Here is a 25,074-nt window from a genome sequence, read left to right as displayed (position 1 = left end):
CACGCTATGGATTTCTGTTGAATTGCTATGTTTTCTCTCATTTTGTGTGCTGAAAGAGAAGCACTTACATGCGATTCAATTCTATGAACATTTACTGAGCACCTACTGTGTGCCTGCCCTGTGTTTTGGAAGAGAAGTATCCCCTTCTCCTCCAGGAGTCTAGTCTCATGACCGCAGTGAGATGAGGGAACAAATGTGTTCGTCATAGTACAATGTGAATGTTTCTACAATGGAAGCATCCAGAGCTTTGGGGGAGCTGAAGCATTTTATTTCCAGAGTGAAGTAGAGACTTATGAGCTCAGTGAAATCAGTGTACCTGATTTCAAATAATGAGTCTGACTCATTATTTGGCTAAGCCAATTGCTTCACACACCAAAGAGAATGAGGGGGGGTTAAGCTCAGGAGGGAGGAAGGGCAGCAGAGGCCTTTTATAGTGTATTAAGGTATGGAGACCAGCACGCCATTCCATTTCCTAACAAAAGCACTGGAGACATGTCTAAAGCACCATGGAAGCAGAAGAGGAGATGGCCTAGAATGTTTGTTCATTTTGTAAGTAGGCTCCACACCCAATGAAGGGCTTGAACTCAGGACCCCGTCACATGCTCTACGGACTGAGCCAGCCAGGCACCCCTCGGCCTAGAACGTTTACAAGAGTCATGGAAAGGAGGTTTGGGTTTGATCCTGAAGGATGATCAGAAGTTTGGCAGGTGGACAAGAGGAGGAGTGCTCTAGGCTCTGGTCTTATGGTGAGGAAATACTTGAGGAACTCAGTGAACAGGGAGAGCTAGGTGTGGCCCAGGTGTGGGTTACACGGTTGGGGGAAGGAGTGGTGAGTGGCTGAGGATAAGGCTAGAGCAGCGGGGAAGCTGGGACTTGCCCTCCAGGACACAGAGATTAAAGGCAGACAACCACGGTCACTCCACAGGTCGCAAAAGGGCTCTGTGAGTTGGGGAAAATGAGTAGTTTGGTGTGGTTACAATGGGGTCGGCAAACTCTGTAAGGGGCCATATAATACCATAAACATTTCAGGTATGTGGGCCTTTCGGGGGGGGGGGGTCTGTCGCAACTATTCAACTCCACCACCACAGAATCTGTAAGTGAATGGGTGCAGTTGTGTGCCAATAAAACTTTATCAATGCTCACATTTGAGATGCATATCATTTTCGTGTGTGACAAAATATTATTCTTCTTTTGATTTTCTTTTTCTACTATTGGAAAATATCAAAACCATTCTCAGCTCAAGGACAGTACAAAATCAGGCTGCGGGCCGAACGTGGCCTCTGGGCCGTAGTTTGCGGACCGTGGGTGAGAGCCAGGCTGAGAGAAGTTTAAGAGCGGCGGAAGTCGGGGAAAAGCCTGGCACAGACTGTGACTAAGGAGTTTCAACTTTATCCTGCGGCCAATAGGGAACGGCTCGAGCTGTTCAGGGCAGGGATAAGGTGTTCGGACGAGGCACTAGCGGGAATCCGTGCCACCGGAGGGCTTTCTAGGAAGCCTGAGAATGGAGCTAAGTTGAGGGGGAAGCCAGTGATTTGCTGCAGGAAAATAAATTAATGCAAGCACCCTTTAAAAGCTTTAGCAAAATCTATTTACATACAGAGTGCTAATTAATCTTTCTTTGCTTTTTCATTAAAACAGACCACACCCTCTGTTGGCACTTAATTGTGTTGTTCTAAGTACTTGAAAACAACAAATGGCATTTTCTTAATTACCCTAAGATAATTTTTATTAACACAAGTTGCCTTTGCGTGTACAGTCCAGTTTATTGAGGTTTTTGTCCCACTAGGGCTTTATCCCGTCAGCATGACTCAGAGTGGGAAGGTCTAATGCTCTGCCTCCTGGCAGAGAAGATACAATTATACTTAGTAGTGGGCTGGTAAATGTTTAACAACCTGTCCCCGGTGGGGGGGGGGGGTGGATGTGTGTATACATACATTTACTCTAACTTTCACTGATATAAGGGATTTGTAGTGCCCAATTTATAAATAACACCGAATTATGCAATATTCTTCATTCTAAATTCCATACAGCTAATTGATTCTCACAGAATGCTTTCATTTCTTTTCGCTGAACTCTTGTATTCATGGCCAATCGGTGTTTGCAACTGAACCATGATTTGACAAAATAAGACTATGAATAAATGCTTGATTATTATCCAGTTGCTCATGTCATTGACAAATGAGCGTAGTTCCAACATGAATGTTGGTTGATATTTCTGTCCACGTTAATAAATAAGACAAAAGTGAAGCCCTAAAGATATATGCTGTAGCTTCACTCATCTGTCAATGACACGAGCAACCTCTTTGCTGAATCATGTCACAGTTTGCAAATACTAGAAGAACACGACCTCAGATATTTTCACTATTCACGACGCAAAGTTTACAGACATGACACACTTTTTTTTTTTTAAGATTTTATTTATTTATTTGACAGAGAGAGACAGCCAGCGAGAGAGGGAACACAAGCAGGGGGAGTGGGAGAGGAAGAAGTAGGCTCCTAGCGGAGGAGCCTGATGTGGGGCTCGATCCCAGAGTACCAGGATCACGCCCTGAGCGGAAGGCAGACGCTTAACACCTGCGCCACCCAGGAGCCCCTAGACATGACACACTTTCAATCTGTGTTATTCACATTTTCTCTACCACTTTATTAAGTTTAGACGATCAACACAACGACAAATAAAACCTTGGTTTTTAGCCTTTGTAAATATTCCCACCATGGACAATTTCAAGCTACCAGAACGTGGAATTGGGAAGAGAGGTAGAGTAGCGTACCATCAGAATAGTGTTCCTACCATACGGGTGCAATCAACAGTTTGCAAAATTTCTGAAAATCTAACTGTCCATTCTCTGGGATCTGCTCTAGCTGGCTCCAGCATAGTGCGGGTTATGCCTCATTTTTCTAGAACTGTCTTTTGCAGTGCAGCAATCAGAGTGTTACCCAGAGAAACTGCTTCGTTAAAACAAACAAAAAAAATGAACAGACCTCAAGTATCTTAATGTGAAGTCAGCTATGAATAAATCAGTTTGTCATCTAAACTTAGCAGCTTAACAAAATGACAACATTCTCAAAAATTAGCTTTCAACATCCTCTAAAACATGCTCATTCTCGAACATGTCTAGGGCCAATGATTAGATTCTCAGTAATAATATGGCCCTTGTGGCATTTTCTCTCTTGTGCCCAAACTAACATAAAACATGGATCATGGAATCAGGGGGTTCAAAATTCGCTCGTTCAACTTTCATTTTACAAATGAACTGAGTCCAGAGAGGTTAATTTACTTATCCAAATCACAGAGAAGCAAAGCTGATATCAAAACCCAAGTTTTCATTTGTAAAATAGTTTGTGTGCTCATTTTCCCCCCTCTCAAGCGCAAGGTGAGATCATTGTGGTAAATGTATTCAAACTTCTCTCACTCTGGGAAAAGTGCGTCCCTTTAGAAACACTGTTTTGGGGAGAATGTTGTTAAGCTGTAGAAAAAAAACTTCTGGTTATACGTACAATTTATATCACTAGAGTTGTTGTGGGTTTTTTTCCCCCTTATTTCATTACACTGTTTACCATAATTCTTTTAAGGCACAGATCTGTTCATTCTAAGACTAGTTGTTTACAAATTAATAGCAAGTGAACTGGGTAAGTCTTGTGTTAAACCAGCCAACCCTCAAGCACATTTCGGAGTTAAGAACATATTTTACACCTTGACCTGGGAGTGAAAAATCCCAGGTTCTTGAGAACTACTGGAGGCAGAAAATTCCTTTGGAAAATGGGCTGTTGGCCAGTCTCAGGGAGCCCCTGAAAATGTCATTTTTGAGAGGAGAGTTTCTTTCCTCTTCCCTGGAAATGATAAGTTTACAACACTATGTTTTTCTTTTCTTCCTTTATTTTTTTATTTTTTTTATTTTTAAGTATTACAAACCTACAACCTCTTATCTGAAATTCCTGCGGCCAGATGTGTGTAGAATTTTGAACTTTTCAGTTTTTAGAATACAACACATACACTGGATAATCTGAGTCAACCCTAGTAGGGTCTGGGGCAATACTCCATAATCAAGCACATTTACATTTTGCAGCAAAACATGAATATTCATATGAAGTGGGATAAACAAGACTATAAAATAGCCTCACATTAGTTCATTTCAGGTCAATTTTGCGACAGAGACTTATTTTTAAAACTTTAGGTTTACGTGCTATTTAGATGTGAAAGTTCTTGATAAGGGAGTACAGGCCTTTAATGATGTTATCAGCAAGTTCTTCCCTTCATGCATTAAAAAATGTGTGTGTGTGTGTATGTAATGTTTTTTTGAGCCACGTTCAACTTTAATTTTACTCCTTGTTGGAGACTACTCATTCTCATTATATTAGTCTCAGAGACACATTAACTGTGTCTTGCTCTGATCTTGCTTTAATTCCCCACTTTTGCACGGAGCAAGGTTTTCTGCGATTCTCAAGGGTGTCTGTGAGAGTACATTGCTTTTGTGTTCTGTCACAGATGTCCTCTTTGCACCACCAGAGGACTTGGCAATGACTTGCTTCCCACCAGCTCTCCCATCCACTTGCATAATGCATTGCAGCTTTGCAATTTTATTTCTGTGGCTACTCAAAGTTCCTGTAAAGATACCCAAAAAGTTATATTAAACTACAGGAAACAAGAATAGGGGCTGCCTCTGAAGAGAGAGCAGAGAACAGCACGCTCAACTTTGCCCCTGTAAAAGAAGTCCCGGTCAGTCTGGTTAATGCTGTACTAGATGCCAAAGAAAAATACGACTTCCTTATCTTAAATCCTCAGGACCTGCTGGATACTAGTCCTCTAAAAGTCAAGACTTGAAAAATTATGCGGAATATTCTCCAGTGCCAACAACAAAAGCTATAGCTGGAAAACTAGCTGGGAGAAAAACAGGGTTGGCCTGGTGTAAGAAAGGATGTATTAATATAAATACGTCCAGGACTTGGATTGTACAAAGTTGCGTATAGAGAAAACCCACCAAAGACACCAGAAGAGTGAAAACACATAAAAGATAGAAGCAGAGATGCTATGGTTTTAAAAATTTTAACTTATTGCCTAGTGCAGTAATGAAAGCTATCCACTAATACAGCTATTTCGGACAGCTAACTTTCACAGGCAATGCTACTAAAATACCAAAGGCCATACATAACGTCTGACCCAAGCTGCCATGTCGTATAGCAAATTCTTACATGGGAGCTTAAAAAAGATTGTTTGGTCCACTGTCCTGCAGCTTTGTCAGGAGACTGCTTTGTCTGACATATTGAATTTCCAGTGTCTCTCACACTTCCTCCTTTTCAGATGCACAAAAGGTTTTTGTCAAGTTTCTCTCGGTTTTATGGCAGGCAGCTACAGAAACCATGCCACATGCCTGGTGGAGAGTTACAGGGTGTGATTCGATTTGACCAGTGTCTTCAGAGCTTCTGGATTTTTAAAACTATTAAAAGTTTCCTTAAGAGCTGTTAGGTGAAAATCTGTTTACTAGTTCAAACTCTGTACTGTACCAGTTGTGTCCGAGATTTGCCTGCCATTGTTGCATGTTCTCTCTGAAACCATATGAAGGAGAGCTTTCTCCGGGTTCCCATGCCCTCCCCGGGTTCCCTTTCCTTCCTGCAGAAATTCCACCTCGGGGCATCCAGTTATTTGCCCGGGATGGGTCCTCCTCTAGTACCCTCAAACTATGTCCAACTAACCCAGAACGATCTATGCTTCTGTAAGCGTAGGGAACACGACTGGGACATTCACTAAGGGCGTGTGAGCTCTGCAGCGCTCTGACCTGCGAGGCACCGGGACCAAAGTTTGAGGCCCTGCCGCCCCCGGGGGCCTTCACCGTGCGCTCTTGGGCAAACTGTTTTCTACATAAAGCAAATAACCCTCTCTTTACGTGCCTCATGAGGCTGGGAGGATGAGGTGACTTTACGTAGAGCACGGGAGCACTCGCCATATACTCATTTCTTGTAACTGTTATCGAACCCCAAACTGGCGAGGGGGTGCGCCCCGCGGGGCGCGGGAAGCATTTGCGGCGCGGAGTGCGGGCCCAGGGCGGGGCGCACCGTCCGGCAGGGGGCGAGCTCCTCATACTTTCTCCCTCGCCCGGACGGGCATCCCGGCGGTCTGGGGGCGACCCCCAGGAAGCTTCCAAGCCTGGGGTGGGGTAGGGTCCAGAGGGGTGGCCTGCGGCTCGGCCCGGAAGGGTGCGACGCGGCTCCGCCTGCCCGCCAGGCCCGGGGGGCGAGCCCTCGAACCACGGCGCGCGGCGCGGGGCCCGAACGCCGAGACAATGCGGCGCGCGGCGGCGGGCGAGCGGCTCTGCGGACCGGGGCGCGCGCCGCCTTCCTTCCTGCAGGCTCGGCTTCCCGGCGGCGGCGGCGGCGGCGGCGACGGCGAGCGCGCGGATTGGCGGCCCGGCCCTCCGCGCCGCCCCGCCCCGCGCTCGGCCGGCCGCCGCCCCCGGTCCGGACCCGCCCCTCTCCGCGGGAGTCGCTCGGGGCCCGCGGCTGGGTGGCCGGCAGTTCCCGCCGGCTCTGCGCGTCCGCCTCGGGGCTCGCTCAGGAGGGCAGGCGGCGGAGCCCTCGGCGCGGCGGGCGGACCGGCCGGGCCCGAGCTGCGCGGGGCTGCGCGCGCGGCCCCTGCTCCTGCCGCCGGGCCCCGCGGGCGGCCGACCCGCGCCCTGCGGCGGCTCCTGCGGCTCTTGCGGCGGCGGCCCGCGCCCCGGAGCTTCTCTTTGTCCGCGGGCCGGGCGAGCTGCGGGCGCCGCGGAGGCGGCGGCGTCCGAGCGGCCGGTCGGAGCCCGCGCGGCGGCTGAGGCGGCGGCTCCCCCGCGGCCAGCCGCCCGCGCGCCGAGGCGATGCCGGACCAGATCTCCGTGTCGGAATTCGTGGCCGAGACCCATGAGGACTACAAGGCGCCCACGGCCTCGAGCTTCACCACGCGCACGGCGCAGTGCCGGAACACGGTGGCGGCCATCGAGGAGGTGAGCGGCGCCGGGCGGGCGTCGCCGGGCGGCGGGGGCGGGCGGGCGGGCCGGCGGCCCCGGCCTCAGGTGGCCCCGCGGCCCCGCGCCCTGCCTGCCGCCCGCCCCGCCGGCCCGCCCCCACGCCTGCCCCCGGCGCCCGCAGCCCGGGAAAAGTTTCTTTTCCTCAAAATCCGACGCGGCCGCGCCACCCCTGCCCGACACAGAAGCCCTTTGTTCCGTGTAGGTGGCTCCGAGGAGATGGCTGATGGCTACCTTGGGCCTTTTTAAGACACCCCCCACCCTCTTTTCCCTCGCGGGGCCCCGGGCCGGGCGGCTCCCCGCAGCGCGGCCAACTTTGGCCGGGAAGGCGGGGTGGGCGGTAAGCGGGGACCCCCGCGGCCGGCGCGGCGCGGGTCGTGGGCTCTCCAGCCATCCCCGGGCGCCCACCTCCCACTTGTTCTGGAAGAGCCCCTGCCCGCAGCGTGCCCCGCGGCGCAGCCGTGTGCTCCGAGCCCCGCTGCAGCCCTCGCCCCCTCTGCCCGACTTTCGGGTGGGTCGGAGGGCCCCCGCTGTCCAGGAAAGGTGTGCACACCTTAGCGGGGAAGGCCTGACTGCATTCCTCGCCGCGCCCGGGAGCCGAGTGCAGGGAGCTGGGTGCGGGGCCGGGGCTTCTGGTCCGAAGACCTTTAATAGCCGCCCCTAGTTGCGTGTGTCTCACCTTCTTGAACCCCTGATCGCCTCCCTCCCCATCAACCTAGAAAAGGCCTGATTTTAGTCAAGTGCTTTCAAGGTGCAAAGTCATCATGCCTAGTGCTAACTGGTAAGCCCTCCACATCCTGCGGAGAGAACACTTTGGAATGAACACGCTTAGGTTGACAAAGCAGCCTGTGGTGAAGGGCCGAGTTTGTGAGTCCAGGGCCCCCTCTGGCTGTGTTGTGTGGGGCAGCTCCTCACCTCTCTGCCCTCATTTCCTTACCTAGCAAACGGGACTAGTAATACATCCTTTCCGGGGTTATTATGAGGGTTAGAGACGCGGTGTGTAAAGTGCTTCGCACTCTGCTTGGCTCATAATAGGTAACTGGTTTACAAGCTACACGTGTGCCAGTATAGAGAAGATGATTAAATTTCTCTTGGCCAGAATGTCAAGTTACAGCCTTAAAATGGGGTGTTGTAGGGATTTTAGAAGTGATGAGTGGGCTAGAGTGAGTGAGGGGAGGTCACCACAGAGTTTTTAATTAAGTGATGCCATTAATTTTTTTTGCCCACTTGACCAAAGCATCTGCTGTTAGGAATTATTTGGGGGAAAAATCCAGAAGGTTTCCCTTAATGGGAATTTTTTTCTTTGTAGACATAAACAATCGATAATAGGCTAAATCATAAGTAATAGATTCAGCATTCTGAATGTTTTATATAGCGAGGGTATCTTCTGGCCCTCCCTCCTTCCTTCTCTCCTTTTTTTGGTGGAGGAGAGCTACATGTAAACCTTTTGTAATGAGTTCTGTAATCCCACATCACTTAATTCTACTTGTGTCAGCAAGGCTTAAAAAAGATGGCTTCAAAGGAGGCAGATGGGGATGACCCAAAGAAGTTTTTCCAGAACTACTGGTTGAAAAGCAAGGGGAACATTTTCACTATGTTTTGAGAATACACTGTTAATAATGTCTATGGAAGGATTGCAACCAGAAAAGTAGCTGAATATTTCTTTAGGGAAGGAGCTTTGTACACCATGCTTTAAAGAAGGCTTGATTGTGTGTGAAGTTCTGTTTCTTTTCCCCACTGCAGTTTGTCCCTTAAATATTAACACTGGCAGATACTGGGAAGCTAGGCAAATAGGAATTGCTATTAAAATTGGCATACCCTTCCTCTGCTTAATTTTAGTTTGCTGTGTATAATTCCAAAGCTTTTTTTTTTTTTTTTTTTTTTTTGGTATACTGTGCAAGAGATGACCCGAGAGCTCAGATACTGAGCAGATTAAAAAGAGATTGGATTTGGTCATTTTATTAAATTGCAGGCTTGCTCCATGTTGCCATCGAAGCCCACGAACTGGTTAAACTCTCAAAAATGAAAAAATTGAAATCCTTACAGGTCTGTCTTCACTTTAGGCAAAGCCACTATTCATACTATGATGATGAAATTTGTGAGTTTGGATTTATGAGATAACTACATTTGCAAGGTGTTTACTCTCTGAGGAATCACTGTGGATTCTTTTAAATAATGCTCTGTTCTCGGGTGTTTAATGTTCATTCCCATTACCAAAACTTGTTCTATATACACTTTAATTAAGATGTGATGCCCTCATATTTTGGTTTTCAACAAGCATTTACTTTTCATACTGAAGTGAGACAGAGAGTGGGTATATTGTGACTGGTTACTCGTTTAACAGTAAATTTAAAATTTGCAGGCTCTTGGCCCTGTGTTTAAATAAATGAGTCATGAAACTAGCAAACTAATTTTAAACTGATAAACCTTTGTGAACCTATTATTTCCAATATAGGTTATGTCTGATAAAAATTATTGTACAACTGCAACGTACTTTTTTGATACGCGTGCCTGTAGCTGGACTGTTAGTAGTTACTGGGTCCCTGTCCTGTACTATGAGTATCACATCTGTTACAGCTATTTCTCATCCCGGTTTTATACATGAGGAAATTGAGACTCAGGATACTTTGCTCAAGGTTATAGAGCCTAGTAAATTGAAGAGCTGGAATTGAACTTGGTTCCGTGCTGTTTTCAGAAGTGTTGCTGTTTCCCGTTACTTTCTTTTTTCAAGATTATTTTTAAGTAACCTCTAAATCCAACATGGGGTTTGAATTTACAACCCCGAGAGCAAGAGTTGGGCACTCCACTGACTGAGCCAGCCAGGTGCCCCTGGTTTTTGTTACTTTTAATAATGCTGAATTCTCCAAAAAAAAAAAAAAAAAAAAAAAAAAAGCCAAACCAAAAAACCAAAACTGATTTCTCTGAATTCTTCACTTGTCAGATAGACCTGGGTTCAAGTTCAGACTCTAGTACTTGCCAGTTGTCTGAACTTGGGTGAGATACTTAACGTTTTCTTAACTTTCCTCAGCACTAAATTCTGGATAACAATGCTTCTCTACTTCAGGGGGTTGTGGGGAGGGTTTACTGAGATATACCTAACAGACAGCTGGTTTAGTAAATGCTAACTGCTTAACAAATTATATTATAGTTAATCCATGGAAACTGGTGAGGGCTTTGGCACCAAGATGGGTTTTACGTGGTGGTTGGGTAGGAAGAGTAGGGGAAATGGATGAATGGTTGAATGAGTTAAGTGAATAAAAAACTATGTATCTGTTAACTCATGCCTATTATTATTTTTTTAAACCAGTTTGTTGTCTTGGCAGCAGGTCAGCACATAGCTATGTTTTAAAATATTTGCCTGGTGATCACTTTCTCTGGGTAAAGTAATTATTGTGCACGTTTTTAGCAGTCTGCTGCTACCACTAGATGGAATCTGCCCTGTGTTTTTGGAAATAATGGAAAAAAATAAGTAGTTGTGGCATAACTCTGAAAAGTGAGCTTTTCCCCCTTTTTTGGGGGGGGGAGTTACTTCTGTCTCAGTTTCTTTGAGTCTCTAGGCACTTCGAAATATTCTCAAAAATAGGAAAAATGTGTATACATACTTGGAATATTCATGTTTATAAAACCCTCCTGTAGAGCACCATCCATTCTATCGTGCTTATTTGGCTTTGTTAGATACGTAGTTTTAAAAATAAATTTGATGTTGACTTGTAAGTATTAAAATTTAATCTGCTTCCTTCCGGGGCCATAATTCTCTACTCTGTTGTCCTTGGTTACCTTGGAAATCTCATTGCTGTCACAAGCACAGGGTTCTGACTGCAGGGGTAAAATGAGCATCTGGGCTGCACAGATTCCCAGGGGCCTTGCTGTCCTTGGGGCCAGATGCCCCTCCCAGCAGTTAGAGTGGGAACCTGGCCCATGTGCTTTTTAGGCAAGAATGTGATTCTGAATCTTAGCTCTTTGTGAAGAGGGCTTTTCCAAATCCCAGACTAACAGATATTGGATCTTTTGTCAGGAGGACATCATCTTTTTGTCCATGCGTTTGTGTTTTTGGAAATGAGGTTCTGTGGTCAAACAGGGCCACCTTATTTATACTGTGTTCTGAAGTCTGAACTTATGTGTTTGGAAATTTTTGAGTCATTTAAGGAGGAAATGATCTTCTTGTTATGTAATTCCCCCTGCCTTCCCACAGTTCAGTTTCCCTCTTACTTGTGATTAAAAATACTAATGGTACTCCTGGTAGGTCCCAGGCTCTGTCATGCAATTTTTATTGAGTCCTGTTGTGTGCTAGGTGATGGGAATAGAATACCAAGTGAAGTAAGTTCTGTCTTTGAAAGAACCTACAACTTAAGAGGGAGAGGCACACATCTTACAAACAAATCCAAGTCAATGTGAGGGCTTTGGCTATAAGATTGTCCAGAACCGTGGATGCCCAGGGATGGCATTGGTCAAGTGTGCCTGGGACTGTCGTTAGGAGGGCCTTGTGTAGTGATGAGTGATTGAGTCTCGAGTTCAAGGTGGTCATCTGTGGGTTACCACATGCTTTAGTCACTAAAGTCTCAAAATGGTCTTCTGTGTCTGCCTCCTTGCCATAGGCGAATATTGATCCACTCCTGAGGTGGTGGCCAACTAGGCCTCTGATAGGATTTTCATAGTGTGCAATTTACAGAGGGCTGCTCAGGCCAAGACTTTGGAGGGATCCTTAATTCTTCTCTTATGCCCCACATTTCTAGACATTGCTGCCTTTCTTCATGGAGCATATATGTCGTAAGCCTGTACTATCTAACATGGTAGCCTAGGATTAAAAATTCGGTTTCTCCACTGTACTAACCAAAATTCAAGTGCTCAGTGGTATCGGTGTGTATCGGACAGTGTAGATTTAGAACATTTTCATCCTTGCAGAGAGTTCTGTCGGACAATGCTGTTTCAGACCCTTGCAACTCAAAGCAGGGCCTACTGGCCAGCAGCACTGGCATCACCTGGCAGCTTGTCAGCACCGCAGAATCTCAGATCCCACCTTAGGCCTCCTGAAACTGACCATGTTTTAATAACATCCCCAGGTGCATTATGTGCATATTAAAGTTTGAGAAGCACTGTTCTTCCAAGAGTGTGAATCCTGGCTGCACAGTAGAATCACTTAGGGGCGGGGGGGGGGGGCGGATTTTGTAGAACGCAGATGCCTGGTCTATTCCCTGAAGTCTGACTTACTGGTTTGGGTGGGGCCTGGAGCATTGGCATTTTTTAAAGCTTCTCCACAAATGGGGTTGGTAATCCCTGCAGTAAACAGATAATCATGTAGTGTAACATCGGTTACACTATCAGTGATAAGTGATAAGAAAAGTTGAGTGGAATTCCGGACTAGAAAGGGACTTTGGAGATTGGAAGACAAATCAGGGAAGGTCTTTCTGAAGAGGTGCCATTAGAGCAGAGCCTGGAATGCAGTGAGGAAGCCAGCCAGGGAAGAGTTGGGATGGAAGAAAGAACAGCATGTGAGGAGGCCGGAAGATGTGAACAGGCTGGGGGCATTTAAGGACAGGAAGAAGGCGGTGGGCGAGGAGGGAAGAACGAGGGTGGGCAGGGCTAGGTCACAAAGGCCTTGAAGGTCTTGGGAGGGAATTGGACCTTGTTCTTCTGGGATGGGAAGCTATCAGAGGGTCTGAGCAAGTTATGTGCAAGTTGATCTGATTGACATTTGACATTTTACAAATGTCACGGTGATTGTTCTAGGGAGAATGGACCAGAGAGGAGAGGGGGAGACTGGTGGGGCTGGGAGTCTGGTGCAGTCATCCAGGCCAGAGGGTCTTGGCCTCGGTGGTAGTGGTGGGGGAGAGGAGAGGTCTGGTGGAGATAGTTTTGGTGTGCTGGGGAGAGGTGAGCACAGCAGTCAAGCCCGGTTCACCTACGCGGCCTGGAGAGTGGACCTCCCCTGTCTCTGTAGTGAAGCTGAAGGTCTCTGCTGCTGCTGCTTCATGTCAGCATCAAGGCCAGCTGTGTCCTGTTCAGCCTCACTAGTTCTAGAACTTCTGTTAGGACCAATCCTGAGTATTTATTTTGTTTCACAGCAGACTGGGATCAGGGAATATGAAAGCAGGGCAAAATAGACCTAGGCTGGAGGGACATGTTCGCTTCTCTCCTCTGTGGTTTCCAGGCTGAGGATAACCAGTGACACTGTCTTGGCTGTGTCAGATGCCTGAGATCCTGTCCCTGATCCAGCTCCCCAAACGCTCCTTCCTCTTCCCCCACTAAAAAGAGGTGCTGAGTTCACCTGGTCACTGTCCTGTAATAGAAACCTGCCTCCTTTGCTTACACTTGTATGTGTCGTATGTCCTTAAAGCCGTTGCCAGGACCCTTCCAGGTAGTTTTGTACCATTATCGTTTTATCACGTGCGTAATGTTTTGGAATAAACGGGCCATTAACGAGAGCTGGAGTATGCCAGCTGGATTTTTATTTGTATTTGGTTTTGTTGAGTTTATTGATTCGTAAATGTATGTTGGGCACCTACCAGTATGTTGTGTCTGCCAGGTGTCAGGGTTGTAAAAGTGGACAGGGCTAGCTCCTTCCCCATAAGCCCCTATATTCTCATCTTTTATGTGCAGTTATAGTTTATCCTCTTAGCCTTTTTTGTGCCATGGACCCCTCTGACACTCTGAGGAAGGTGGGGACCTTTTTTCAGAAAGATGTTTTAATGCATCAAATACAATACAGAGGAATTAAAAGGGAACCAAATATATTGAAATACAGTTAGGAAAATATTTGAAAAATCTGTCATTAAATATCAAGATTTGGTAGTGGGTCTAATAATAAGTACTTTAATTTTGAAGTACCGATGAGTGTAAGCAATATTGTGAGATATTTCAAACTTTGAAACTTTGAAAAAGATATTAATATATCTTTTATTGGAGTCACAGATGCTGCTAATGTTACCATGGCATGTTGCTTACATTCGTAATTAACGAAAATGCCAAATTTCAGTTAGGGACTAGTGAAATACAGATGTCATTCTTTTTTTCCAATCCAGATTTATGGGGCCCCTTGAATTCAGACAAAGAATTTGAGACTTGGTGGTAAGATTCTTTCAGTTAATTGTTTTCGGAGTGAGTGAGTGATCCTATCACGATGCCCTTTAAGCAGTCTTCACCGTTCTTACCCTGTCATGGTCATGAGTTGGTTCTTCAAGTCTAGCTGAGAAGTGTTCTACCCGAAGCCAGTGTTAAGCTGATCGAGTAGAAAGGTGTTTGGAGGAATGGGGGTGCTGGGTCGAGCTGCCAGCTGTGGTTTGGCAGCCATGGTGCGCCTGCCCATTTTCAGGGTTGGGGCTTGGCAGTTTCTCATACGGTCCCTGGGGTTTGTTCACGCACTTGGGCATGCCTTGGAGTTCAGCAAGACTGTGAGTGTGTCTACGAGTCCTGTACTTCGGCCCCAGAGCTGGGCTGCCTCTCTGCAAGCCAGTGCCCCCGTTTTTACCTTTCCTGTTTTGCTGGCATGTTACACACTAGCCTTGACTCTCTGTAGGACAAGCTCGTTTGTGAAGAACTAGTATGTTTTCAGGGACCTTCTGCCTGGAGTTTGAAGGGGAACTTGCCAGACTCTTGTTCTTGGTGAGATTACATATTCGAGATGCTGCTGCATGAGCGTTGGGATGACAGCCACAGCATGGCTGAAGGGTTATTGCTGGTCACTTTTTTTTTCCTCTTGCTTTTCTAGCATTGTTGGGGTGCTTACCGTGTGCTTGACATGCTTTAAGTTCTCTCCCTATACTATTACCTTGTTTAATCATTACAAAAACCCTACGCAGTTCAGAGGACCTAAGCCACCTTACCAAGATCGCAAAGCTAGGAAGTGGTGGAGGCAGGATTCACACTCAAGTGTTCTGACATGAGAGTCAGCTCTTAGCGGCCAACTGCCTCCGTGAACCTGGCCCAGAAGAGGCCCTCCGTGCTGATGCCTGTGTGGCCTGCAGGACGCCTCTTGCTGTTGGTGTTAGTGAGTAGCTGCTGTTGGATTTCTTGAGTTGCTGCTTCTGGGAAATCCTTACTGCTTCCTCTCTGCCCTGGCTGCTGTAGAAATGGTTTCTCTTCCCTCGTTTCACTGCTCTGCCGACATGCCCAGCCCCGCAGAGCTGAGTGGCCCAGGGCGTTGCTCACACCCTGGCGGGAGGCCTGCCCTGCTAACGGTATTATTAATGATGTCATCTTTCCACTCGATCCTGAAGATGGCTTTGTCAATATGAATTTATACACAGATGCTGTCAATAAAATCAGGTGGCTGATGAAGACAGCTCCCTCTAATGATGACTTTCCTTATCTTTAAGGATTCTAGCAAGGTGATAAGGATTTGGAGGCCTCTTTCTTAGCTTCCCATAAGAAATCACATTCTTATTACAGGTTTTTTTTTTTTTTTTTTTAAACAAGCTGTGGCCAGTTTTATTAAAGAAAAATTTTGCGTGATTTACTTTTCACCAGTCTGTTCTGGCACGCTTCTGACGATATCAGAATCACCTGGATCAGTGAGAGCCAGTGTGCACGCTCTGTAGTATCTCCCACATGCTGTGCCCAGGTCAATATTATTGCCACTGTAGTGATGGACACCAGTTTTGGCCAACACGGCATAGTATTCTATTTCAGATTTCCTCAAGGCTGGGCAGTTGTTGGCGAGCATGACCAGTTTCGCTTTGCCATGTCTGATCATTTTCAGAGTCTGCTTGTACCCCAGCATGTACTTCCCACTTTTCATAACGAGCTGGAGCCTAGAGTTGATCGACTCCAGCGACTTTTTCGTTTTCTTTGCGGCCACCATCTTCCTGCCCTAGTTGCGGGACGGCCCCAACCTAAGAGCAGCCGCCAAAATGTACGGGAGAGGGAAAGGGCTACAGTTGTTTTTTTTTTTTTAAACTAACTGCACAATGGCTTACATTTGAGTTCAGCCTTAATTGTGTTTTAAGGACTGTGCTGTCCTTTAAATTGATTATTGAATCCTTTCAGTGATACTTTGAGGTAGGTCCTATTATCTCTGCCTCACAGTTGAGGAAGTTGGGACGCAGACAAGTCACTTGACTGTGGCTTCCCCATCCCACACTAGCGGTTGCCTGAATCTCCCAGCCACACTGATGTTAACCCTGCTGTCCTGGCTCTTACTCCTTTTGGTCCTTAAATGCATCACCTGATGTCTCCTGCTGGCTTCTCTTTTCCTCTTTAGGTATCTCTGTGGGTCTCTTTAGTGCAGGTTGATCATTGTAGACCTTCTGTAGGCTGGTCCCCATTGTTGCTGACTTAGAGAATGTGTGATTGCTCAGACAGGACCATCAGACACTAGCCCCCGGGGAAGTGCTTAGCATAAGAGGTGTTTATTAAGTGACCTTAACTGCCTTGAAGTGAGTTGAAAGGAGTGATCTGGCTTCCTCAGAGCTGAGGGACTGAGAATACTGTCATAGCTGTGCGTAAAGGACTCCAGAGCCACGTAGGCAGTGATCAGACCCATCCAGATTTTCCTCTTCGTCAGCAAATCTGTGTTTTGAGAGGCCACTGGCGGGTGAATCACAGATGTGGCATGTCCAGGCAGACTCAGGCTGAGGAGTTAGTTCCCTGTTGCCAGTTAGGGGACTTTGGGGGAGATTCTGAAAGGAACGGGGAATCTTAAGTCCTTGTGCTGTGTTTATTCCTCTGATGCTAACCAGCTCATGGACCTTGGGCCGGTGTTTTCTGGTCCAGCCTCAGTGGCCTCATTTGTAGAATGGAGAGCAGGATGAGATGAACTGCGGGGCTTCTCTAGCACTTAACATTCTGTGTCTCCAGCCATCTGCATGCAACACAACTCACCTGCCTCTTGCCACTCTTTTCTTATCATTTCTACTCTCTCTTTCTCTTAGCTGTTCATACTCATACTTTTCAAGAGGTTAGAGATGAAAATAAGCTTCACCTCTTCTATTCTCCCCTTTAAAGATTCTCTTCCCCAGGAGATCACTGGAATCTACAGGGTAGTTGGTACTTGAGCTGGAATGTCATTGGGTACAGTTCAAGTTCAAGTTTGGGACAAGTGGGGCAGTGTCGTTTGCCACCCATCTCTCCTTGGAGCAGTTCTTGTGGTCTTTGCTACATGTCTTGGTCTCTTGATTCTATCTCTGTCTTGCTTTGCTTCGCTGGTGAAAAGCAGGTTGTGTTAATGGTATTTCACAGGGTTTTGTGATCATTAAATTATTTGGACTGTTGAACTTGAAGTAAATACTGATATTCTGATATCCTCATTCTCATAGCTTTTCTCTAGGTTTTGGGAAAGCCTGTATTTTCCTCATTGGAAGCTGCGTTCGGTATTATGAAGCCCTGTGTATTTGTTTGTGTTAATATGGTAGAGTGGAAAGAGCACTTGTCAAGGAGTCAGAAGAGGTGATTCTAGTTCTAATTTTGCTTGCTATATGACCTTGGGCAAGTCACTGCCCTGAACGTCTGGTCTCTAAAATGAGGGGTTTGGATTAGTTGATCTCTGACTACCCTCTCCAGCCTAAAAATCCCATGGATCTTTGCATCACACATATATTGGTTTTGAAAAGGTTCAAGAATAAATGGTGGGAATAAAAATGAGCAAAAAATGGCTAATTTGTAGTCCTGAAAAGAAAGTGTAGGTTCTGAATTATATTTTCTACTTGAGTTGTTTTTTGTTGTTGTTGTTTTAAGACCTTTCTGTGGCTTCCTGGAATGCTTATTTGTTGTTGTTATTTTTGTTCTAAATTGAGATACAATTCACATACCATAAGAATTACCCTTTTAAACTAATTCATTGATTTTTTATTTTATTCACAAGGTTGTATGGCCTCCACTGTCCAATTCCAGAACATTTCATCACACCAAAAAGAAACCCCATACCATTAGCAGGTACTCTCAATTCCCCTTTCTGTCAGTTCCTGACAACCGCTGATTTATTTTCTGTCTCTATGGTTTCCCTATTCTAGACATTTCGTATAATGGGATTCATCCAATACATGGCCTTTTGTGTCTTCTACACATTCTTGTCAACGCTTGTTATTGTCTTTTTTTTTTTTTTTTTTTTTTTTTTAAGAGAGGGAAAGAGGAGAGGAAGAGAGAGAATCTTAAGCAGGCTTTACACCCAGGACTGGAACCCGATGCTAGGGTTGATCTCGAGACTCTGAAATCATGACCTGAGCTGATATCAAGTCTGTTGCTTAATCGACGGAGCCACTCAGGTGCCCCCCCATTGTCTGGTTTTGTTTTGTTTTTTTGGATTATAGCCATCCTAGTGGCTGTGAACTGGTATCTCATGGGCTTGATTTGTATTTTCCTAATGCGTAATTTATGGTGCTGAGCATTGTCTCATGTGCCTGTGGCCATTTGTATATTTTCTTTAGAGAAGTACCACTTCAGATCCTTTGCCCATTTTTAAAATGGGTTATTTGTCTTTACTGTTGGTTTATACTTCATATATTCTAGAAACTAGACTCTTAACAAATACGTGATTTGCACATATTTTGTCTGATTTTGTGGATTGTCTTTTTACCCACTTGGGTTGTATCCTTGGAAGCACAGAAGTTTTTAATTTTGCTGAAGTCCAGAATATCTATTTTTCATTTGTGCTTTTGGTGTTATATTTAAGAAACTATTGCCTAAATTAAGGTCACAAAGATTTATACATTTATCTTCTTCAGAGAATTTTACAGTTTTTGCCCTTACATTGAAGTCCTTGATCCATTTTGAGTTAGTTTTTGTATGTGGTGTGAGGTAGGGATCCAACTTCATTCTTTTGCATGTGACTATCCAGTTGTCCCAACACCATTTGTTAAAGAGTTCTTTCTCCATTAAATTCTCTGGACACCGTTTTTAAAAATCACTTGTTCTTTGATATATGGGTTTATTTGTGGATGCTGAGTTCTATTCTATTGATCTTTCTGTTTGTCCTTATGCTAATACTACACAGTCTTGATTACTTTAGGCTTATGGTAATTTTTGAAATCAGGAAGTGTGAGTCCTTCAACTTTGGTCTTTTCCCAAATTGTTTTGACTATTCAGGGTCCCTTGTGTTATTGTGTGAATTTTAGGATTAACTTGTCAATTTCGGCCAAAATCCAGCTGGGATTTTGATGGGTGTTGCATTCAGTCTGCAGATCAATTTTGGAAGTATAGACACCTTAACAACCCATTTTTAGCATTTTCTCATCTGTTACCTTGGGATGTTCTTCGTTTATTTAAGCCTTTAATTTATTTTTATGACATTTTGCAGTTTTCAGTGTATAGGTCCTGTACTTCTTTTGTTAGACTTATTCCTGAGTGTTTTATTCTTTTTGATGCTATTATAAATGGAATTGTTTTCTCAATTTCCTTTCTGGATTATTGATTACTAATGCATAGAAATATAATTAGCTTTTGTATATTGATCTTATATCCTGCGATCTTGATGAATTTGCTTATTCTCATAGATGTGTGTGTGCACACCTTAGGATTGTCTATATTCAAGATAATGTCATTTGGAAATAGAGGTAGTTTTATTTCTTCCTTAACAATCTGGGTGTTTTTCATTTCTTTGTATTGCCTAGTTGCTGGATCAGTTCTTAATCATCTTTAGAAGCCCAGTGGGTTGCAGAGAATAGGGGCTTAAGTACTTTATGGGATGACTGACTTTAGAATTAAGAAAACAGTTTGTATGTACAGCCAAAATTCCTTACATTTAATTTGTTTTGTTCCTTTTCATCTGGGCTCTGAATATACTAAAGAAATTGGAAGATTGGCCTGCTTGGTCTCTGGTTGCAAAGTAAGTTAGAAATGTCACTTGGGTTGGTAAGTGGGTTTCAGATATTTGCCTCATTGAGCCTGGATGTTCAGTTGTCACCTGGGAAGTTTGTGGCCCAGGAGACAGGCCTTGTCTGTTTCCGCAGCGGCAAATTCTGAACAGCGCGTCGCTTCTGCTGGTTAATGCGGCTCTCTGGTTCCTGCTCTCCATGGGCATCACCTTGGCTTGTTCACCGCGGAGACCACTCACTTTTTGACAAAAGGCAATTGTTGAGATTCCTGGTTTTCCTCCCACCTTGTAAATCTCTTTTTTTGGCAAGTAGGAATAAGGTGTGTTTACTGCTGGAGCTGCTGGGCTGTCAGAACCTGTAGCTTTTCTTTATCTTGGTCGTGGCTTGCCAGGTCGCGGGCTTTTGATTTGGAAACGGCACTGCTGGATTGTTTGCCCGCAGGAACGGCCTGCAGTAAAAGTCGTGAAGGAGGCAAAATGACTCTTCACCGTTTTCATCTTCCTTCTCTTCCCTCCTCCAGGCTCTTGTGTCCGTCTTTTCCTTGGGGACCAAGTTGCTTATGCTGCAATTTAGGTGGTGTCCAAAGCTTAAAATTGTCCTCTACCTTTCTTTCTCCCCTGCTTTCTCTCTTACCTTCACTCCTTCCTTGTATTTCCAGACCTTAGGGGCTTTGTGTTTTCTTTTTAAAAGAGGATATTCCAGCCAGAGGGGACTCAGGAGGAAAGCTTTAATTTGGGATTTCTGGCTGAGGCCTGCCTTCCTACATCTTTCCAGACCCACTGGTAAGCTGCTGCTTTGGTGATGACATTTAAAGTTGGCCTTCTTTCCTGCCATGCTGCCTCCATTTTCCAGAACTGGGTTTATTGTTCTGTCCTTTTAAAAATGATTTGTTATCTTCTATGGCAATGTGGAAGGAACTTAATTTTTGAAGTGCACAGTTTTCTTCTTTATGGTTCCAGCAAAGTAAAAGAGGCTTGATTGATCTTATGGCAAAATTGCTTTAGTCATAGCTAATATGAAATCTCCTAAGGGCTCCTGTTTTATTTGCTCTTTTAATTTATGAACCACCTTGAATCTCCTCAAGCATCTGTGCGTGAAGCCAGTGAGCCTGATACCTCACATTCAGGGCTTTATTTCTACCCCTAGTACAAGGTGAGCTGCTGCAGGGTTCTGACACTTTGTTAGATTTTGGGTTGGATTAGGCAGTACTAGTGTCAGCAAATGAGTGTTTCAGAATTTTGTTATCGTTTTTTCCAAAGAAAAATGTACCATTAGGTTGAATAATTAAAGCTGGTGACCGTAGGGCATGCATTAGAATCGGGAAGTAAAAAAAAGACCCCCAGGTAAGTGTAAAGTAGCTGGGAGGGAACCCCATTTTGTTTTTCTGTAGGTCAGGGTCATGTCATCCTCAAGGTTCTAGAAAAGACCATGTAATAAAATAGAAATAGCAGAGACCAATGCTAACAGCTGAGGCCAGTGGAAGGGAGGAAAAAAGAGAGAATTAGATTCTTGCAGAAGTGTGGGGCCATCCCTGGTCCAGGAATTCCTGAAGGTGTCACGACGCCATGGCAGAGCACGTTTAAGAAGAGTGCAGATCAGTGCCCTCTGCTGTGGTGGGCAGGGAAGCATGCGATCCACTGAGGAGAGTTTGCAGGAAAATAGTTTTTGGGTTTTGTGGTGTAATTTTGATGAGCTTTAGTTTACTGAGAAAACTAATTTATGTAGAACACCTCCTTCCGTTGGTGTTGGCCCAGATGAGGCCTTTGGTATAGTTTTCAGGATGGAGTTTGGGCCATGTTTAGCCTGACGTAGGAATCTGTTCTGGGACACGCGACGTAAGTGAGGACAGCCCTTGGCCCTCAGATGTCTGCTGTTAAAGAGCGTGAGAAGGGGGAGAATTAGCCATGTGGTTTCCTGTCCAACCTCAGAGTATTTTGGCACTTCCTTTTTGGGTTGAGGGAGCTTCCAAATCTGGAGTTCCCCTTGCTTGCAGTTACTAGTTTTCATGTTGGACCTTCATACCAGACGGTGCCTGGGATAAAGAGTAAGTGTTACTTCTCGTTGACTCCGCCGCCGCCAGCATGGTGCCCAGCACGTGGGTCTCAGGAAGTGCTGAATGTGAAGGTGCAGGTGATTGTTTCGGTTTTGTGATTTTATATCTTTTCCCTTCAAAAGGCTTTCCATGTTTAGAAACAAATTTCTTTCTATTTGCAAAATCAAGATAGTCATGTCATCCTTTGAAACAGGAAAATCTTTTTAAGAGTGATCAAGATCTCTGCTCTATAAAGCATCCCAATTAATATCTAATTTCTTTGTTGAAAAATACATTAATCATGTCTTTTCTTCTGTAAACTCTTCCCTCACATCCCCTGTCCATCAGGACCACTTTCTTCTCTGAATTCTTAAACCAATTACTCTCTCACTCACTTTGTTGGTCCCTTTTTATCCATCTGTCCATTCATCCATCCGTCTGTCCTTCTATCCACCTTTTGATCCATCGGTTGATCAGTCCATCTGCCTGTCCATCTGTCCATCCCTGGGACAGACCTGGGATGTCTTATGTGCCAAAGCCTAAAGTGCTCTGCAGCTGTGGCCCACAGCAAATGTGGGTGCCCCCTGTGTGCTGGGGGTGGCCTCTGCTTCCCTCTTCAGTGCTGATGTGCTTCCAGAGCAAGAATCTCATCAAAGAAGAAGGACAGAGGAGGGTGTAGCTTGAGGTGCTGTGGAAGTTAGAACAATGCAGTTTGGGTTTAGGGCACTGAGTTGCTCCTCCTTGGTCAAGGCAGAGGTCAGCAGACTACAGCCCACAGCTTGTTTTTGTGTGCAAAAAAAAAAAAAAAGTGAACTAAAAATGGTGTTCATGGGTTAAAATGAGTTGTAAAAACCCCAAAATCTAACGAGTATGCAACAGGGACTGTATATGTGCCATGTAGGGCCTAAAATATTTACTGTCTGGCTCTTTATAGAGAAAGTTTTCCCACGCCTGGATGAGAGCATTGAGTATGAGTACAGGGTCTGTCCCAACCTGGACAGAATGTTGGATATAGTGAGCTTTAAAGTTGTTTAGTCTAGTGGTCCACATATCTCAGGAGCGCCTGCTTCAACATCTCTGCTTGCTGCAGTGACCAGGTCCTTACTACCTGTGGAAGCAGCCTTTTCTATCCAAGGTTGTAGGGAAAAGGCTTCTGAGTAAGGGAGTGAAATGAACAGACCTGGGTGGGCTTCAGGAAGACTGGCATGGGATGGGAGGGTGAGAGGGACCCAAGGCAGGGGCCCAATAGGGAAGCATTGGCCACGGCCCAAGGAAGTAGTCATTGGGGTCTGAAATAGGGCAGTGGGAATACAATGGAAAGACATACTGCAAGGGAGTAAAAGGGTGGCTACCCATTTGTCAGACCTGTCTTGGGCTTTGGCCGTCTTCTAGAGTTGGTCGGTTTGTGATTGGTAGTTTAGGCCTTCATCTTTCCTTCATTAAATACATAGATCACCTGCTCTGTACCAGGCTTTGGGGCTCCACAGTTCATGCCTTGAAGGTGCTCATGTGTTAGAGGGGAGGAGAAATAAGGATTGTACCAGGGAGAGGAGGAGGGAAAGCTTTGGGGAGAAGGTGGCCCCAGATGAGCTCCTTGAAGGTGGGGTTTGTTTCATACTTGTGTACTTATTTGAGAGCATTTCTTCCCCTGGGTACCTTGCATGTAACAGGGACTCAGAGGTTGAGTATTTGATCCTTGGCAGTGGGTCACATATGTAGATATAATTCCATATATGAGATGTGAACATTATACCCAAAATATTAGAGATATAATCTTGTCTCTACCTCTAAGGAACTGACTGCTTAAAAATAAAAGATCAACCATGAATTTATTCATTCAGTACTTATTTTATTGTATACCTACATTCATACATGCTTAGTAATCACCAATGTATGTATGAAGGAAGCAGGGGTGCCTCCCTGAGGCCGTGCAGGACTCACGGGTCTGCCTGCCGCCCCTCTTGAGCTTTCTTTCCCCCTCCAAATCCCTTTGCCTCATTTCTTGGTTGTCCTGCTGCCTGTTGTGGGGCATGAGTAAAAGGGAGATGGGTGGAGGAAGCTGTGCCAGAGATGTTCTGAACTCTGGCCTCTGCCAGGTCCTCCCTGGCTGCCACAGGAGGGATCATCCTGGATCACTTCTCTGGCTTTATACTGGGCTGTTAGCCCTGGGGGCGTGTCTGAGTGGGAGGAAGGACTCAAGGAATAGGTCACAGGCAGCCCGGAAGAAAACCCAAAGAAGTCTGTTGCCCACCCACTCACATGTCAGCAGTCTATAGACCGGGCTCTTCCCTTGCTTGGCATCACCTGCGTGTGCGCTGTCCGGATGCCGCCTCGCCAGCTCTTACCCTGGGGTTGAGAAGTGCCTGGGGTCTATAGAGAGACTGCAGGCTGAGCACCCCTTGGTCTAGGAGCCAGCCCCTTCTCCTACCCGGCCTGACGGAGGTGTGGAGGGCAGACTGGATCTGGGTGGGTGATGGTCAGCGGAGCCCAGCCAGAGGGGTGGCTGGGGAGTTTCGTGTGCAAACCAAGGCAGTATGCTCGAGAGAGTCCTGTGCCCTGGGGGACTGTCAGATGGCAGAGAATATCCTCCCCTCTGTGGTTCTCTAATCCTACCCATCTACCTTCTACGTCTTTCTCCATCCCTGCTGCGCCGAGAAAGTTTCCATTCATCACTGTAGCCTCCATTAGTTTAGGACATGTCACCTCTACTGCACCCTCTAGGCCTTCATCATAAGGGCACGTGCTTGCCAAAAGGACAATGTTGGTGTTCTGTGCCCTGTGCCCTTCAGTGCTGGGTGCCAAGGCCCTCCCTAAATGTCTTTGGAGGATTAATCTCTTATGAAGTGAGCGCACCACTCGCACTGCGGATCTGTTTCCTGCATTTGTGTTCTTATTTCCTGAAACCAAAGTGCAAACTCCTGAGAGCCGGAGCTTTTAAAAAAAAAAAACAAAAAGAAAAGGTTCTTATTTTTATTTATACTTAGTTTTTTTCAAAACACAGTTTGGGCGGGACAGGAGTCGTAAAATAAGATATTTAGTTCTGGGGTAGTCATGGGACTTGAACAAGGATTTATAGCTCTTGCCCAGTGAATGATCTTTCTGTTACCCAGAACCATCTGAGCAGCTGAGAGCTGCTCAATAATCATTTTATTGAATTAGAAAGAAAATGTGTGGATATAATACTGAGGAGTACGTGTGCATATGCATGGATTCCATACGCTTAGAAACCTCGTTGTCCAGTCTCTATTGTAATGTATCATTGAACATTGTATCAAAAACTAATGATGTACTATATGTTGGCTAATTG

At 45.6% G+C, this 25,074-nt stretch overlaps 1 protein-coding gene and 1 pseudogene across 2 annotated transcripts in view; one reads left to right on the top strand and one right to left on the bottom strand.

Annotated features, from left to right (window-relative positions):
- Positions 1-6,716: 6,716 nt before the first annotated feature.
- The window catches only part of ASAP2 (ArfGAP with SH3 domain, ankyrin repeat and PH domain 2), a 168,692-nt gene continuing 150,334 nt past the window's right edge, over positions 6,717-25,074 (top strand). Inside the window, exon 1 of one of the 2 annotated variants that reach the window (XM_045775983.2) lies at positions 6,717-6,971. In XM_045775983.2, the coding sequence (XP_045631939.1) occupies positions 6,846-6,971 (126 nt within the window). In that variant the 5' untranslated portion in view covers positions 6,717-6,845. The remainder of the gene's footprint in view (positions 6,972-25,074) is intronic. The other variant, XM_045775984.2, reaches the window with a different exon arrangement.
- Positions 15,386-15,834, bottom strand: LOC123778553 (large ribosomal subunit protein eL30 pseudogene; annotated as a pseudogene).

This window comes from Ursus americanus, chromosome 7 (genome assembly GCF_024610735.1).
Source record: "Ursus americanus isolate L20-20 chromosome 7, mUrsAme1.1.p, whole genome shotgun sequence".
Taxonomy (NCBI): domain Eukaryota; kingdom Metazoa; phylum Chordata; class Mammalia; order Carnivora; family Ursidae; genus Ursus; species Ursus americanus.
This window is presented reverse-complemented; position numbering and strand designations above follow the sequence as displayed.